At 41.6% G+C, this 18,714-nt stretch overlaps 1 protein-coding gene across 4 annotated transcripts; it reads left to right on the top strand.

Annotated features, from left to right (window-relative positions):
• Positions 1-2,496: 2,496 nt before the first annotated feature.
• On the top strand, positions 2,497-18,397 carry Krcc1 (lysine rich coiled-coil 1). 4 transcript variants are annotated; one of them, XM_059257937.1, is made up of 3 exons: positions 2,498-2,742; positions 15,148-15,313; positions 17,042-18,397. In XM_059257937.1, the coding sequence occupies exon 3, from the start codon at positions 17,064-17,066 to the stop codon at positions 17,832-17,834; it is 771 nt and encodes a 256-aa protein (XP_059113920.1). In that variant the 5' UTR covers positions 2,498-2,742; positions 15,148-15,313; positions 17,042-17,063; the 3' UTR covers positions 17,835-18,397. The 4 variants fall into 4 exon arrangements, with proteins under 4 accessions (XP_059113923.1, XP_059113920.1, XP_059113921.1 ...); XM_059257938.1 differs by lacking the exon at positions 2,498-2,742 and adding an exon at positions 4,713-4,733; XM_059257940.1 differs by lacking the exon at positions 15,148-15,313 and having other exon boundaries at positions 2,497-2,742.
• The last annotated feature ends 317 nt before the right edge of the window (positions 18,398-18,714 follow it).

Below are 18,714 nucleotides of genomic sequence, written 5' to 3' on the forward strand. Positions count from 1 at the left end.
CAGGTATGAAAGACAGAAGCAAAGGGGAAAAATTACCAATATGGTTTGTGATAAGTTTTCGGTGTACCTGTACGAATACAGGGATGCTACCACATCCTAGAAAACGTACCATGTGTCCCCTTTGCCAAAGAACCGCCGGCTGAGGTAGGCGCTCGCAAAGATTACCATCTAGTGGCCAATCCAGGGAGCTGCAAGCGTTTTCACTAGAGTGAAAAGGACAATCCTTCAACTTCCGTTCTACGTGGTGCCAAAGTTCGTTTAAAACAGATGACTTCTAGGGCCCTTTACTGCTGTGAACTAAAAATAGTTTTACTGTCTTTAATGGGTGGGATGTGGGGGGCGCGGGGGCGGAAATCAAATGAATTTTCTGGCAAAAAAAAAAAAAAAACTAGGTAAAATTCAAATGTCAGTTACTGTAAACATACCTGTATCAGAAAACAAACGTGCTCACTTGTTTACCTATCTCCTATAGTTGTGTTCATAGCACAGTGGCAGACTGTATCCCATGGAAAACATATGACCAGCCCAGCCAAAAGTGCTTACTGCTGACCTTTTACAGAAAAGGTTTGCCTGCCCCTGCTGAGTCTGATAATAGAATGCCCAGAATGCCTGACAGTAGTAAACCGGCCAGGAAGCGCCCGTTGACTCTGAGTACTCACAGGCTCGCTCATTTATTCATTTATTCATTCCATAAGCAACGTGAGAGACACAGAAGGAAAGTTCAGAGACTGAACTTCCTGAGGGGAAGTCGCCGCCACCACCCGCTAGTTATAAAGGGAGAACGGCATTGCAAATGAAAGTGAGGGGCTGGACAGAGCTCGGTGCTGCTTTCGCAATGTGCCTGTTAGGTCCCCAACAGCCACATCAGACGACTTAAAACCAGTGGTGACTCCAGGGGATCTGATGCCTCTGACCTCCTTGGGTACCCACACACGTGCACATACCCCCCTCCCCCCCATACAAATGATTAAAAACAAATCTTTAAGACCATCATGTTTCTGTTTATTTGTTTTATATAATAAAGAGTATTTTAAAAATAAATATTTTCAAGGGTGGAGGGAAGAGAGAAAAGTTCATATGTACATCAAGCACTCACATAAATAGCCTGTTATATTCTAATTACAGCACAATCAAAAGTCTCCCGTCCCTGTCTTAGGAAGGTGTCATGGATTCAGTAATAGATTGCTTGCCTATGTGCAGGCTAGGTGACACTTTTTCCAGAGTTCATTAGGAAGGAGAGGAGTGGCAATTTCTGGAGAAGGAAGCAAATGCAGCATGTTGAGTTAGGCAACTGTGTAGTGCTAACAGGAATCCTGGCCTTCGAGATGGCTCAGAGGGTAAAGGTGCTTTAATTCCAGCCCTTGGGAGTCTGAGGAGAAGGACCCTGTTTTCCAGGCCAGCCTGTGAGTGAAATGCAGTCTTCAGTCTTAAAAAAAACAAAACCCCAGTGAAGCTTTCTGGCTCACCCTTGTAATTCCAGCACTTGAGAGGCTGAGAGTAGAGGGTTGTTAGTGTTAGAAAGGGATTTGGAAATGAAGGGAAGACCGGCATCTCCAGAAACAGAACTGATCTGTAATCAGAAGGGCTTGCAGTCTCTCAGGGAAGTGAGACTATGTATGTGGAGCAAGCGGTGGTGGGGCCTTGGGGTCTTGTAGACAGGAAGTTGCGCGTTTGGGGGATGGGAGATTCCATCCGCAGGTCAGTTCCCCTGAAGTCAGGAAGTGGTACAAGGGAATCGCCTTATCAGAAGCTGCCTTATCAGAAGCTTCCTGAGTCAACACTGAGCTTCTCAGTCCACCTGAGGCTGTTAGTCACTAGTTCGGGACCAGCATGGGCCAATGTGAGACCCTATCCCACACATGGTTCTTTGTGCAAAGGAGATTGCTCCCAAGCCCCAGGACCTGAGTTCGACCTCTGGGGTGCATCTGGTATAAGGAGCCCCACCCTCACCCCATTCCACACAAAATAGTTAAAACGTAAAGAAAACTAAACATACTTTAGCAGTGTTTGTGTGAGATGTTGTATTTACATGATAGGAGCATGGGTTTTAGGAAAGTTAAGTGCATACGAATGTAGTGATCCAGGGGCGAGGTGGCTGGATATAATCATACCGCGTGTGCGTTGAAGAGTACCATGCTCCTACACGCATAACCCGAAAGGGAAAGAGGGAATTTGTGAACTATACTGGCCAAGTATCATGAGCAGGGGCTGTGCCTCACTTACTTTACTACTAAGAGCACAACAACAAGGAAGAGAAAAAGCAGGTGTGCGGGTTTTTTTTAGACACTTGGCCGGTGGATTCCCTACACTTCCAGACTCACTCTGGCTCTCCGGGGGAGCTGTGACCGGAAGGCAGCCCACCCAGCTACTACCCTCGGGGGAACCAGAGCCGGTTGGAGTCCGAAATGGCGGGAAGGGGGCGGAGCAAACACGGAGGGCGGGGCTAGGGAGCGGCCGGCCCCCCCCCCCCCGTCCCCTGCTGCGCACGCGCGCCGGCGCGCCCCGCCGCCATGGCGCTGGCGCCGTCCAGTCAGCCGCGGGTGGTGGCGGCGACTTCCCCTCAGGAAGTTAGGTCTCCGCCTCCTCCCCCCACCCCGCCTGCTCTGCGGCGGAGGCGGCGGCGGCGGCGGCAGCGGCGTTCCTGCCTCTCCGCCACCTCCCCCGCAGCCTCTGACCCCCGGCCGGCGTTGTTGGCGGGGAGGGGGACAGTAGTTGTAGACGCCCGCCCCTGCCTCGGAGAAGGTGAGTTCCCGCCCGGCGGCGGGGGCGGCCCGAGCTCCAGCCCTCCACTCCCGCGGCCCAGGGACGGCCGGACGGCCGGACGGGGGCCCCGCCTGCGACATGGCCGACGACCCGGGCGCGGCCCTCGGAGCGCCTCTGTCTCTCCTCAGCACCCCGTCAGCACCCCGCCACGGCCCAGGGGACGCCACCGCCCGGCGAGGAAGCCGAGGGGTGGCCGGGGGAAGTGGGGGTCCGTCCGTGAGGAAGCCCCGTCTCGGAAGCGACCCCCCGGCGCGGGCAGCCTCGGGGTGGGGGAGTGGCGTGTGGAGAGGAGGCTTCCCGGCAGGCGCCCCCCTGAGCGAGTGAGTTCTGGCCAGGAGCGTGCGAGCGCCCAGGCGGAACGTTTGCTCGGGAGAGGAGAGGTGAGGTGGAGGGGCTCCCCACGACACTCTTCTCGGCCTCTGGAGACCCTGGAAGACAAGTTAAAAAAAAAAAAACACAAACGTACCTTGACGTTAGCGGCTCGAGCGGTGAGAGACAGGACTTGAACCCAGACCCCCCCGGCCGGTGGCCAAGCTGAGCCGTGTTCTCAGTTGCGCCGGGGTGACTCGGGCCTTTTCCAAAAGGAGAACGTGTAAGGAGAGAGAAGGCCGAGCTGAAGTAGGCTGGAGAGGTGGAAAGTGGCAAAGGGTCGGTCACTGCGCTCTCCCGCCATCTGGGAATTAGGGAAGTTAGGCGCCCGTCCTCCCCCCAGAGACCGGGAAGGCGCCTCTGCTATCCTGATACATTCCCAAGAAGTGATTTTATAGTCGATGAAAGACACTGCCGAGTTGTGGGAAATCAGCTTAAAATGACAGGAAAGCGCCTTTGTTGGGTGTGGTGCTGCCGGCCTTGAATCCCCGGCACTGGAGAGGCAAAGGCTGCCCTGGTCTAAAGAGAGTTCCTGGCCAGCCAGAACTACCTAGTGAGACACTACCTCAGGGGGGAAAGAAATGGGGTGGGGTGTAGGATTGGAAGCATTTTAAAGTAAATAACTTAGAGTGGTCTCTACTATGGGTAGAACTCCTGTCTAGCGTGCCTGAGACCCTGAGCATCACAAACACAAAAGAGTCCAGAGACCCCCGTCATCAGGTGAGGGCTGAAATAAACAGTAAAGTTGACAGCCAGAGTTTTTCCTAAATGTGGGACTGGGGACTTGGAGGCTGCTAGGGACCGGGTTAAACTGTGGGTAAGTCACTTTATATGGATGGAAGTTTGGAGAGTTGATAGTCTAGCCTCCCCAACACATTTACCAAAATACAAAAAGCTGGTGGCTATCCCAGTAGAAATAGGGGTTCTTGTGGGTACTGCACACCTGCAGACAGCCTGAACCTGTGAAAGAGCTCTTTAGAGCAGTTTTGGAAATAGTTTTATATCGTGGCACCTGATCCCCACTGCAGAAGATTCTGTAAAACACCCAGAAACAGAAAAACATCGTTAGTACTTGCTGTGTTGCCGAATATTGTTCTTGTCTTCAGCATGAAAGATAATAGAAGCCAGAATATTGCAGGATAATTTAGATTCCATTTTTCTAGAATAGCTGTAAACATAACACTGAAAGTAACTTTTTTCATATCTGTGTTTTATTTCCTTTTTTTACACAGTTCATTTTGGAGAAGTGGCACAGAAGTAAAATAGTATTATCCTTAAAACTTTTTTATGAACACTTCCATTCAGTACAGATGTTACTGGAAATTTATTACAATAAATATATTCAGTCAGCCTAGAATATCCTGACAGGTTTTGTTGGGTTTTTTGTTTTTGTTTTTAATGTGATTTTTTTTTTTCCTTTTTTGCCTTTAAAACTTCCTGCCTGTCACCAAGTATGTCTGGACAGCTTATAGGTGTCAACACTATTCTTTTTAGTTCTAAGGTCAGATCACAGGATGATTTAGAATCAGCTCTTCATGGGAAAACAAGACCAGCTTTTCTGCCAGTTTCCACATCTACTTTCCTTTCAATGATTCTAATATGTATGAAAGACTAAGTGATAATTCATTTAGCAATAACCTCTGTACTACTTATAGGTGGTAAAAATGAGACTAATGAGATAGGAGTCTTCACCAAGAATAGGTTTTATTGCTAGTTTCTCTACAAGTGTATGACTGAGAAAGTCCTGTACTTTTTGGTTTGGGGTTATGTCATCTACTGAGTGAGGTAATTGGACTAGCCCAGTGGTTCTTAACCAACGATATGTCTGTCCCAAGCTCCCCATCCTCTTTTTGGCAAGGTCTAGAGACATTGTTGCTTGTTGCCACTGGACAGAAGAATATGGTCAGCAAATGCTATAGGTAATCTATTTGGTATAGGACGGAGATGCCACAAACACTCTAAAATACACTAGACAACCCCCACATACACAACAGAATTATTCTACCTAGAACAGTATTGTCGAGGTTGAGGAACCCTACACTAACCAAACTCTGAAGGCCTGTGTAGATAAGATTTACAGTTTGGGGCTGATTTTAGCAGTCTGTTGGTTGTATTCCTTCCATGGAGTGGCTGTGTGCTGGGATAGTAATCATAGAACATGAAAGTTTGTACTCTGAGTTAAGATCAAAGATACAACAGTTTAAAAAATTACCTAGTCACTGTTACAGGCCTTTGGAACTCCTTGCCAATCATCTCATCTTGCAAGTGTTAGGATTATAGGAGTACACAACCGTTCCCAGTTTAGAACTCAATATATTTTATTTTTGATAGTTATAAAAGGTAGGCTAGAGCCAGGTGTGGTGCCAACACTGAGGAGGCAGAGGCAAACAGATCTCTTGAGTTTTAGGCCAGTTTGATCTACATAGACTGCCTCTCACCTACTCGCACCCCCTAAAAAAGTTGGGCTGGGCATGTAACACAGTTCAAAGACTGAGGCAGGAGGCTCAGGAGTCTAAGGCTGGCCTGGGTTGCACTGTGAGACCCTGTCTTAGAAAAATTACTTGAATAGTTATTAAAACAAAATAATTTCCAGTTATGCTGGTAGACCAAAAAAAAAAAAAAAAGTAAGGTGATGCTTGGAACTTAATGTGTATGTGTGGGTCTGTGTTTAAGGCCATGTTAGGACACCCCTCCAGAAGATACAAAAGAATTATTCTGCTTCAGTCATTACAGTTCCATTCTCACTTTCAGACTAGGAACAGTAAAACCTTTTTTAAGCAGGAAGCTGATTAACAGGATCACACGAGTCCAGGAGTTTGGGGCCGACTTGAACACAGTGAGATCCTGTCCCAAGAAGAGTCAGTATCATTACAGTCAGTTTGTGTGCACTAATTTGGAATCAAGGGAAATTGTGGAAACCTTTTTACCTTACTGACTTTCCAGTCAAATGTAGCTAAACTACATATTTTTAAACAATTCAAAATAATTGCAAGACAGTATATTCAAGTTCTTTCTAAAATGTTTCTGACTTAACAGTTCTTTGAGCACACATTTTAAAGCAAGCCTTTTAAACCTACATACTGGTGCCGAAGTCAGGCTTAGTTTAAAGATAACCAGCATAAGTACAGAGTTTTTCATTTTTGCAAAAGTTAAAACTGTGTTATAGATACATGTAACAAACCCCATTCAAGGTATGCTTTTCCAGTTTTTTGATGTGTTTTTTTTTTTGTTTTTAATAGAATTTTTATTTATTCCTTTAGAACTTAATACATATATGCAACATGTTTTGATCATATCCATCCTCTTATTCCCCCTTGGAACCCCACTGGAGCTTCCCTAACAAGTACCCCCTCAAAAAAATTTTTTTTATTTGTCCTTTTTTTTTTAATATAAAAACTAAAATGTACAACTGCAGGAGAAATAATACATAGATAGCTTGAACTTAAAAACAGGTTATAATTCCAAAGTCCAGGGTTATTCTAAACAGTTAAAATATTTTCTCTGTAAAAAATAGGTAAAATGATAACATTTCCCAATAAGCCCTTTTAAGCCAAATGATAGCTGAATTATACATATAAATATTGATTAGATTCTGGGATACAGAAGATACCTATCTTCACCTGTTCAGAGAGCTATTTTACTTAAGTTGTGTGAGATTCCTATTCATCTTCCCCTTCACTGTTTGATTTATGGCAGACATTTTTCTATAGGCTAATCCATAATCTAAATCCCCTCCTAAAAGTATGGCCAGCATTTTCTTTCATCAGCTTGATACAGTACAACTTCTTCATCCTAATAGTGAAATGTTTCACTAAAGCTTGCCCAGTGACTGGGCAAAACCAAAACTTATTATAAGCCACTGCCATCCTAGGGTCCCCCCTGCTAGGTAGCCTCCCTGGATCTATGGGTTGCAGTTTGATTTCCTTGCTTTATATCTAGTTATTTTCAATAAAATATAGCTAACAAGATTGAACCAAATCTCTGTTTCCATGATGTGGATGTGGATAGAATTCAGATCATCAAGCTTAGTGGCAAGTGCCTTCACCAATTTACATTCACACTTAGCTAGGCACTAGATACAACTTTTGTTTGTTTGTTTGTTTGTTTGTTTTTTCTCGAGACAGGGTTTCTCTGTGTAGTTTTGGTGCCTTTCTTGGATCTCGCTCTTTAGAGCTCACAGAGTCGGGCCTGGCTCTACCTCCCAAGTGCTGGGATTAAAGGTGTGCGCCACCACTGCCTAGCTAGATACAACTTTTTAAAGGCAAAAGAGTTTGTTGTAGTGGCTCAGAGGTCAAGAGTACTGGCTACTCATAGAGGACTTGGATTCAGTTCCTAGCACCTATGTCATGGCTCAGTTCCACCTCAACAAAGCTTAATTAATTAATTAAAATCTGTCAAGGTTTAGTGAAGATTGGGGAGTGGGGAAGCTCCTTCCAAGGTTGCAAAAGCAAATTGATAATAAAGGACGTATACATTTCAAAAAAAAAAGATTGAATCAAATCAGCTTCCATGAGTCAGCAGTATTAGACAGTATCAAGAACGAGTAATTATTTCAAAGATAAGTTCATTTAGAAACACAAATAACTTAGATGCAAGATTGTAAAACAGGTAGCGAACTTCTGCCCTCCGGGGTTCTCCCATTGTGCTGTAAGCCTGTATTTAAGACCTCTTCCCTCCTTCAATAAACAGCATTTGGCATTAAAAAAAAGAAACCCAAATGAAATAAAGTGGTGTCTGGGAAGTGAAAGGTATTTCAAACTTTTATCTCTGACCCAAAATAATGGATAGTTTCTAAGTGAGATTCACTGGGTCATTTCATACAGGTTGTGTGCCCTAGGGAGTTATATAGCTTTTATGGCATTCTTAAGGGTTCTGTGTCTCCTAGAGATGGGCCATGTTTACTTTTAGTAATCCTTGGCCAAGGTTATCTTTTTTTTTGGGGGGGGGAGTTCAAGACAGGGTTTCAGGCTAGCCTCAAACTCACGGAGATCCGACTGGCTCTGCCTCCCGAGTGCTGGGACTAAAGGTGTGCACCACCACTGCCCAGCTGGCCAAGGATATCTTAAAAGGGAATTTTAAAGATGAGTTTTCTCCGAGCAATTACCGTTCAGGGCTTTCCTCAGATCTAGGTGCTACCTACCTTCTACCATCACACACACACACACACACACACACACACACACACACACACACGTCCCTGGGGAAGGAAGTGAATGAATCATGACACAGCTACAATAATTCCCTTAAATTTTTTTTTTTTGCTTGTATACATTGGGTTGTTGATACTAAAGTTGGAAGTATATACATTTTTCTTTTACTATACCATGGACATTTCTTCATAACACCACTTTTCCAATTTAAGTAACTACATAAAAGGCAGCATTTTAGCATATACCCATAATCCTAGCACTCAGGAGGCAAAGACAGGAAGTTCTGAAGTTTGAGGCTAGCCTGTCTAAATAGTTCCACATTATCAATAACTAAAAGATGAGACTACGGCCGGGCGGTGGTGGCGCACGCCTTTAATCCCAGCACTCGGGAGGCAGAGCCAGGTGGATCTCTGTGAGTTCGAGGCCAGCCTGGTCTACAAAGTAAGTTCCAGGAAAGGCGCAAAGCTACACAGAGAAACCCTGTCTCAAAAAACCAAAAAAAAAAAAAAAAAAAAAAATGAGACTACATCTCAAACAACAGAAATGAATACCAGCATATAAAGTACAGTTTTGGTGTTAAATAATTGGCATTTGTCTTTAGTTGTTTCATGTTGATATAACCAAATACCACACTATTTTATTTAAAAAGATTTCTCAGTTCTAGAGTCTGGTGATTTCTATTTTAAGATGCCAGCCTCTGGTGAAAGCCATCTTAATGAAAGAAGGCAAGAGTCTGCGTGTGGAGAAAAATTAGACTTGCAGCTTCAAGTTCTTATAACTGGCATTAATCCAACCTTAAGTTGATGACCCCATGACCTAAATACTTCCCATTAGGCTTCACCTAACTTGTACTGGGGATAGTTTCCAATATGGGCTTTGTCAAACTGTAGCAAAGTCCTGCTCATAAACTGGTAAGCATGTGTAAAATAAATTTCAATAGTTAGGTACTTGAGATTGAACAGTAGACCATGTAAATGTAGTGAGGCAAGATTTACTATGAAGAAGAAAAAGTTAGCCCAAGTTCTAAAAGTTAATATACAACATGACTAGCCTGAGGAATTTGTATGGCCTTGCATTTTTGATGAAATTTATATGGTCACATTTTTACTAACTAGGAGAAGGTTGCCTGCCACAGGTGAAGAGGGTTTGTGGTTTCTCCCTGTGATTTTTGTAGAACATTAATGGTATACAGTCGTATTTAATTATCTGCAGGAAATTGATTCCAGACTCCCTACCTCTTGTAACAAAATATACAAATGTTCAAGTCTTAATTAGTGTAGTTGTATATAATATAGCCTTTATACATTCTCCTATACACTTGAATCATCTCTAGATTACTTGAAATATCCAGTGACCCAGTACAGTGTAAATGTTAGGTAAATAGTTGTTAAACTATATTGTTTAGGGAATGATGACAGGGAAAATAAGTTCTCTCACTCTCTATGCACATGTTCTTTTTTAATCAATAGTTGATTAAATCCAAGAATTTGGAGCACAGGGATATACGGAGGGCTCACTGAAGTTAGAATCAGTGACTAATAAATTTACTTCATTTCTTGAGATTGTTTGCAACCAAAAAGTGCCCAGGTTCAGTTATCTTAGTCCATATTTCAATATTGTGCCCCAGCCCACTTCCATAGAGCCTAATCATTGGTTTCCAGGTACCTTCTCATTTAGAGTGATGTTTTCTGGACCCCAGGAAAATGTTACATCCAGGTGGGATAGTACACATCTATAATTACGAGTACTCATGAGGCTGAGGCAAGGAGGCCTGAGAGATGGCTCAGTGGATAAAGATGTGCACCTCCAAGTCTGAGGGCCTGAGTTCAATCCCTGGAAGCCACCTGGTAGAAGGAGAAAGAACTGACGCCAGCTAGTTATATACCCTGATTTCCACACACCTGCTCTGGCATGTACACCCAACACAATAAACAAATGTAATTTATTTTTTAAGTTTGAAAGAAAATTACCATATTAAATATTAGGCTTGCATAACATTTTCATGTTAAAATTGGCATTCTCATGAGCAAAAAGCTATTACTATAACCTTGTAAACAGTTGGGAAATTAAAATTTGAGATAGTATATGAATTGATATTGTCAACTGAAGATTGAAAACACAACAGCCTGTTTTCTCTGTAGATACCAGGAATGAATTCAAACAGGTTTTTATAAAAGACATCTGTGGAGTGGTGTTGCTGTTTGAATGATCAAAGATTTTTCATTATGAGATAGTTGGAAATAAAAAGACTGTATCTTTTGGAAGCTTTTTTTTTTTTTTTTTTTTGAGACAGGGTTTCTCTGTGTAGCTTTGCGCCTTTCCTGGGACTCACTTGGTAGCCCAGGCTGGCCTCGAACTCACAGAGATCCACCTGGCTCTGCCTCCCAAGGGCTGGGATTAAAGGCGTGCGCCACCACTGCCCGGTGTCTTTTGGAAGCTTTTAAAAGCTTTTAAAATAAGACAGGCGTGCGTGGTGGCGCACGCCTTTAATCCCTACGCTTAAGAGGCAGAGGCAGGCAGATCTCAGTGAGTTCAAGGCCAACCTGGTCTACAAAGTGAGTTCCAAGACAGCCAGGACTGTTATACAGAGAAACCCTGTCTCAAACAACAACAAAAAAAGTAGCAGATAAACCTCATTCATGCCATTTTACTTAATTCTTTTAAGAACCCTATGTGGTAGATGTTATTGTCCTTTTGATGGATTAAAGACACTGACTCAGAAAAGTAATGTGCTGACATATTTGAATAATTAGAGTTTAAACTCAAACTCGGGTCCTTCTAACTCCAAAGCTCACCCCCTCACACCTCTTCTCTGTAGGCACCTCATCAGTGTCTTCCACTACAGTAAAGGTGATACTACCTTTGATAGCTTTTTAAGTAGAGGCTTCAAATCATGGAAAGAGAGCTGTGAACTGTTTAGTGGGCTTGCCACTAGGTCATAGATGAAGATACTGACCCAGATGAGTTATGACTCTCAGCTAGTCACAGATGGGAATATGCCTGTACATCAGTGGGTCTCAACCTGTGGGTCAAGACCCCCCTTTTTTTTTTTCACAGAGGTCACCTAGGACCATTAGAAAACACAGATAAATTTACATTATGATTCACAACAGTAGCTAAATTACAGTTAAGAAGTAGCAACGAAAATAATTTTATGGTTGGGCGTCACCACAACAATGAGGAACTGTATAGAGGTTCGAAGCATTATGAAGTTTGAGAACCACTGCTGTACATGAAGTCAGAGTCCCTGTCCAGTGTTTTCCCTTAGATGGTGTGGCTTCCATTCTGTATCTTGTATGTATAATGGTGTCCTGGCGGGGGCCAGGGGATAGCCATTAAGCACTACTATCTGTGTATAATAGTCTTTTCCTACTCTGGTCTCTTAATGTTCAGAGACCTGGATAAACTTCATCTCTCTAGCTTGGTATTTTAGATGCAAAAGTACTAGGTACATTTATTTTAATGAAACATAAAAGTCAGTTGTGCTGTTTTTAAAGACCTCATCTAAGTGGTTCCCACATGCACCTACATATTTATTTTGCATGTAGGTGTATATCTGCCACAGCAATGAGGGGAGCTGGGGGGACAACTTGGAGTCAGTTTTCACCTTTCTTCTTGTTCCCAGGGATCAGACATAGGTGACTGGGCTTGGCCCTAGGTTGAGCCAGCTTGCCAACCACCTCATCTGGTTTTATCCATTGGTTATCTTGTCTGAAACTACATCATAGTTCATATGTGGTTGAGATTAAAGGTTTTTTTTAATTTAAAGATTAAAGGATTATAGTTATTTCTTAGCCTTGGGTTTAGGGGACTTGGAGTCAGGTCTCAATTTTGCCATTAATTGTTGGGCAAGTCACTTTTACTCTCTGTTTCTTAAACCTGCAAAATGCCTTGTTTGCCAATTAAGTAAAAGCAGGCATCCAACTATGTTTATTCTAATTCTCTAGAAAAGTGTCAGGTAATCAAAGTGTTATTTTTGACATTTGAGTTGAGTTGAAAATTTTTTTTTACTTTTATTGATTATTTGTGCAGTATTGAAATTTTTTTTTCTTTTTTTAAAAGATTTATTTTTATTTATTAGGTATACAGTGTTCTGTCTGCATGTGTCCCTGAAGGCCAGAAGAGGGCACCAGATCTCATTACAGGTGGTTGTGAGCCACCATGTGGTTGCTGGGAATTGAACTCAGGGCCTCTGTAAGAGTAGTCAGTGCTCTTGACCACTGAGCCATCTCTCCAGCCCCAGTATTGAAATTTTTAAATTAGCTTTTATAAGATTGTAAAGTAATACCCAACTTAGATAAATATATATTCAAGAAAAATAACTTACGATCTTACTCATAAATGTTAATTTCTTGGTTTTCCCTGTACCATCATTTTAGTTATTACTATATGGACAGTTTTAAGCTCATTCAGAGACATTTTCTCTTAGATCCTCTCTCACAAGAGTTTGGACGTAGATAATACAAGACTGTTAGGACATCTTCATCATGTGATTAGAGAAGACCCGAGCATCTTTGTTTTTGCTCTGAGTCACTGGCCTACTTCTTCATGTTCTGTGATGACTAAAGTCTTAACTATGGCATCATTCCAGCAGCAAGAGGGCTTATAGCCCCATACAGCACTTGAGCTTTTTTTTTAACCTGAAGTTATTCACATGGCTGTATTTTGTCTAATAATAGCCAGAAAATACATGTTTTAAAAAAATATTTTTTGTGTGTGCCTTTATATGTCCAATCTAGGATCAACAAATAAGAGAAACCATATCTGCCCAGGAGCCTGGCTTATTTCACTTGATATGATGATCTCTAGTTTGCATCCATTTTTTAGCAAACAACATTTCATTCTTTTTTTTATGGCTGCATAAAATTCTGTTGTGCAGTATATACCACATTTTCTTTATCCATCTATCTGTTGATGGATAACTTGATTCTGTAACCTGGCTATTATAGACAGTGCTATAGTAAATATGTTGGCTTGAATCATAGAAGTTGATACCCAGAAGTGGGAAAGCTGGGTTATACAGTAGTTCCTAGGTTTTTTTTTTGTGTGTGTGTGTTTTGTTTTAAGAGCTTCATACACATTTCCATAGTGTCTGGTCAAGCTTATATTCCTACCAGAAATGCATACCACCCCCAAAGTCCTTGATAGTATTTATTATTGTTTTCTTAATGCTAGATAGCATTCTGACCAGGTTAAAACTCTGAATATAGTAATAAATTTTTGGATTAATAGATTATAGGCACATGCTAGTGTACCTGCCTTTACATGCATTCTTGGGATTTGAACTCTTGGATCTTTGTAGTTATGTGACAAACATATACCCACTGAGAAAACATCATAATGTGGGGGGGGCATGCCAGTTCTCTCCTATCATGAGTTATCAAACTCAGATCCTTAGGCTTGGTGGCAAGCACCATTACCCACATTTTAGTACACTATGTTTGACCATCTTCTTCGCCTCCCCCAACCTCTCCCAAATCTTCCCTACCTTCCTACCTACCCAACTTCATGCGCTCTCTCTCTCTCTCTGTGTGTGTGTGTGTGTGTGTGTGTGTGTGTGTGTGTGTGTGTGTCAGAATGAGAACAAAACAAAAAAGTGACCCAAAAAAAATGCCAAAACTTTTTTGTGTGTTGGCCAAGTACTCCTGGGCATGGGACCTGCTCTGGAGTGTGGTTGATACACCTAGTCACACTCCATTGGGAAGACTAATTTTCCCCTTCCAAGCAGGTATCAGTTACATTTAGCTTCTTGGTTATGTCCACATTATGTCCACTTTCCCTTTTGAGGGCCGAGATCCCGTCTGGCTTGAACCTGTGCAGATCCTGTGCATGCTACCACAGTCTGCATTCCTATGTGCATCAGTCCTGCTGTTGTCTAGAAGGAGTTTCCCTGGAGTCTTCCTTCACTCCTGACTCTTACAGTCTTTCTGGCTTCTCTTCCACATTGATCCCTGAACCTTAAAGATGGGAGTTTAATGAAGACATCCTGTTTAGGACTGAGTTCTCCAAAGTGTCACTTTCCACACAATGTCCAGTTGTACTTCTCTGTGCTGATTCTCATCTCCTGCAAGAAGAGCTTCTCTGATGAGAGGAATGCTCAAAGCAGTGCTCTGATCTGAGAATCCAGCCTAGTGTGGCCACTAGGGCTCCCTAGTAGAGAGTGAGTCTGTAAGTCAGTGAGTGTCATAAAGGAATGGAGATGCACTGGAAGGAATAACTGAAATGGGTAGGTGGTAGAGAAGAATTAGGTAGACACTGGGTCAGCACTAAGAGGTCCCTAGGAGATTAAGGTTACTAGAAAGAGGAGCTCCTGCAGGACTAAGGAAGTCTGGAGAAACCAGAATGGAGAACAAGAAGGATGATACTAGATACAATACCTTCTTAATCAAAATGTTTTTTTCAGGGCTTAAAAAAAAATGCTCACTGGGCAAGATGGTACACACCTTTAATCCCAGCACTTGGGAGGCAGAGACAGGTGGATCTTTATGAGTTTGAGGCCAGCTTGGTCTACATAATAAGTTCCAGGACAAACAGGGCTATGTAGAGAGGCCCCGTCTCAAAAATGAAACAAATAAACAAAAGCTAAGTTTTTAGTAGTTGGCAAGATGGTTCAGTGGGTAAAGAAAGAATCTTGCCTCTGGAGCCTGATAGCCTGAGTTTGATTCCTAGAACCAACATGGTGGAAGGAGAACTGGTTTATGCAAGTTGTCTTCTGACCTCTATATGTGTACACACACACAAAATAAATGTTAAAAAGAAGTTTCAGACTGACAGCAGAACAATAAAGATGTATTTTGTAGATGATCTGTGTTGGTTGCCTGGGTATGAATGTTAATCTATGTGACAAAATTGTGCTTGGTTTCAGGTGAATGAGAGTTGAATATTAGAAAAAGTAGATGTATTCTCTACTCCGATATTTAGCTCCCTGATTGTTGTAGTCTTCACTTTGTGGAGCATTCGTGCTGAAATACTGAAGCAGTTAATGGTTGAATATGATCACATTTCACCATCAAGTTCTCAGCCTGATAACGGTAAGGTTTCACTCACATTCGTGCCATCTGAAATCTTTAGGGACTGGCTTGTTTTACTTGGAATAGTGTCTCTCCAAGGTTCATCTGCTTTGTCCAGTTGTCAGTGGGTGGATGCTGGGACTGTTTCTACTTTTTATCACTGATGTTTTTTCCATTAGGTAGTTAGACCATCAGTTACTTTACCTATTGGTTTACATTTAGGTGGTTTTTGTTTTTTCCCTTTCTGGGGCTATTAAAAATAAAACCACTATGAACACTCATGTTTAAGTCTTGTATAGACATATCCTTCTCTTTGGGGTAAATGCCTCTGAGTGCTTTGACTAGGTCATTACATAGGTGTGTATGTAACTTGGTTAAGTAGCTGCTGAACTGTTTTCCGAGTGATTGTCTCCTTTACCATTCCTGCCTGAGAGGTCAGGGTTGCAGTTGTTCCTCACCAGCACTGTCAGTCTGTCTTCAGTCATTCCAGTGAATGTGAAGCAATCCTTCACTGTGGTTTGAATTCACACTTATTTTATATCTAATGATCTGCAACATCTTTCCTGTGTTTACTGACCATTTGTATACATGCTCTTCTGAAGTATCAACATAGTGTGCCTTTGTTTCATCATGTTTATTGTTGCTATCCTAGTCAGAGCTTTTATGTTTTTCAAATTCAAATGGCACCTAATTTTTCTAATTCACCAAAACAGGTGTCAGTTAGACCATTTTCCTGTTTTCAGAATAATCACTGCTCATTTGTGACTCTGGAGTGCTTTGTTGGACTGTACTTTTTAAAGGGAAGAAATATTCAATTGTGCATAGGGTTTTGCTGTTGCCTCCTAATTTTATAGAGAAAATAAATCCCCAGAAATGTATTTTGATGTTGGGGAAAGAAAGAGAATCAGGAATAGTTGTTGTTCCTCCTAGCAAGAAAAAAATCAAATAAAAATTCTGTAATGTGTGAGTTTTTTCTGAAATGTTTCTACATGAGTTCTGTCCCTATTGTGTCCATCTCCACTTTCCTCCTCTGTTTCCACCTCATACTTACTGTTCTTGGAGAGAACAAACCAAAAGGCATTCTAGAATGCCTTTATACCAGTCAGAAGTAATAGAGGGGAATCCAAGTGCTACACAGATGCCGCAGAACTCTATTCTGTTCCTTCATCCTCCCTCATACCCTATCCCTAAGAGTAGTTCTCATCTTGTAGCTGATTTTATCGTCTCCAGCATTCCTAAATCACTTTACAAACATCACATTCTTTTATTAGTAAGCCTTAGAGTACTGTAGTCAGGTAAGTATATACATTTATTTGAGTAAACAGGATTTTAAAGATTAAATTACTTTATTGTGGTTCTGTTACTTGTCTTAGAAAACAATACAGGAAACTGAGTCATCACAGCTTTAGAAATTATCTAGCATTGAAATCAGGCTACTGCCACAGACATGTGATTCACACATCCTTGTTGCCTTACATTTTCAGCTGTATGAAAATATCCCATGTGTCAACTCCCTTTTTATACTTTTTCTCTCAATGTAGAAGAATAGTGAAGTTATCTGTGAATGGTTTGTGAGATATTTGACCGTTTTGATACTACTCTTTGATATATAGTACCAAAATATTTAGCACTTGCTGAAGTAGGTTTTAATTTGGTTTTCCTTTTGTTGTTTTAACCTTTCTAAGAACAATGAAGCTTTCAGAACAAAATAATCTAGTAAGGTTTTTTTTTCTCCCATCTTTTCTATAGAGAATCCCTTTTTGTCAACCTAATGAAGCATTCAAACAAGTCATATGACTCTTTTCAAGATGAACTTGAAGATTATATTAAAGTACAGAAAGCCAGAGGCTTAGAGCCAAAGACGTGTTTCAGAAGGATGAGAGGGGACTATTTGGAAAGCTGTGGGTACAGAGAAGAGTTTGATTCCAGGCCCAGGTATAGCATGTTTGATCAAAGACTCCCATCTGGAATCAACCATACCTACCCAAGATCATGCAGTAGTTCACAGACAGAAGACCGCTTGCCCCAGTGGTTACCAGCTCATGGAAAGCTGAGATTAGACTCTCTGAGCTACTGTCAATTTACCAGAGATGGCTTCTCAGAAAAACCAGTCCCCTTCAACCTTAGTCAGCAAGAATACAACTGTGGCTCATATAGTGTAGAATCTGTAGTTCACAAGCACCTCAGCTCAGGACACAGTACCATTGACCCTCAAGCCAGTCATAGACAAATGCACCAGAAGAGGAAAAGACATCTAGAGGAGAGCAGAGAAAAGGAGGAAGAGCGGCCCAAACATGAGAGGAAAAGGAGTTCAGAGGAAATGGATTTAAACAAACACAGGAGCATCCAAAGAAAGAAAACAAAGGCAGAAACAGAAACTGTACAGGACGGTACAGAAAAGCTTAAGAACCGAAAAGAGAGAAAAGGCCGAGATGTATCCTCTAAGAAAGAGGACCGTAAGCGTAGAAAGGAGAAAAAGGAACAAGGCGAAGAAAGGACAGAGGAGGAGATGCTTTGGGACCAGTCTATCCTTGGATTTTGAAGCTCCTAACTCCTGAGGCTCAACTGAAATAACATCTGAGGAGCTTGGTTCTATGCATTCATGTTCATGTCACTTTCCTATGTGGACAGAAGTTTCAACTTCTAACAAAGTGAACATGAAGAATTTAGTATGCTTGCTTTCCAACATGGAGATTACTTTCCTATTTTCTAAAAGCTTTATTAATTTTTCTTACATATGATAGAATTTCCCTTTAAGAAAAGAGTGGCTCTGCTTTGATTCACCAAATTGCTGTGGTAGTGGAATTATTTTCCCTTGGGAGATCATTTATTTAAAATTGGAGGATTAACAGACTTTGTGGAATCTGTTTCTTGGTTGGGTTTGTTTTAGTTTTGAGTCACGTATTTTTATGCTCACTGGCTTTCTCTATGAAACAATTTAGATATCCTTTTGTAGATCTAACTTGCAGTATTTTCTGGGTTGGAAAGTGAAATACATTATAATAATCTTATCTTACATATAGTTTTAAAAGTTTCAGAGTCTTCACACAAAATCAGTTTATATTCTGAAAATGTTTATAATAATAAAGTATTTTAACTTCTGGATGTTGTTTTGTGTCAGTGGCTTTGTTCTAGTGATTTTCCTTTGGAAGGGGAAAAGCAATAACCACACTATAATAAAGAGGAAAGATTTTGGAGGTAGAACACACTAAAAAGTTGGGAAAATTCCTTACCTACTGTATCAAGCTTACTCATATTTTATGATAAAAATCTGTGGCTCACCATAATTTTTCCAAATAATTGAAACTAATGAGAAGAATTTATGAAAAAGAATGTTATTCTATCCTTGGCAATGCTGTACAAATACCAAGACAACAAGGTTCTGTAATTTCTTCAAAATGACTCAAGGTCAACAGTTAGTA

The sequence above is a fragment of the Peromyscus eremicus genome, chromosome 3 (genome assembly GCF_949786415.1).
Source record: "Peromyscus eremicus chromosome 3, PerEre_H2_v1, whole genome shotgun sequence".
In the NCBI taxonomy this organism is placed as follows: domain Eukaryota; kingdom Metazoa; phylum Chordata; class Mammalia; order Rodentia; family Cricetidae; genus Peromyscus; species Peromyscus eremicus.

Excerpts from the sequence above, each read along its gene's own strand:
- Krcc1 (XM_059257940.1), top strand. The coding sequence starts at position 17,064 with ATGAAGCATTCAAACAAGTCATATGACTCTTTTCAAGATGAACTTGAA.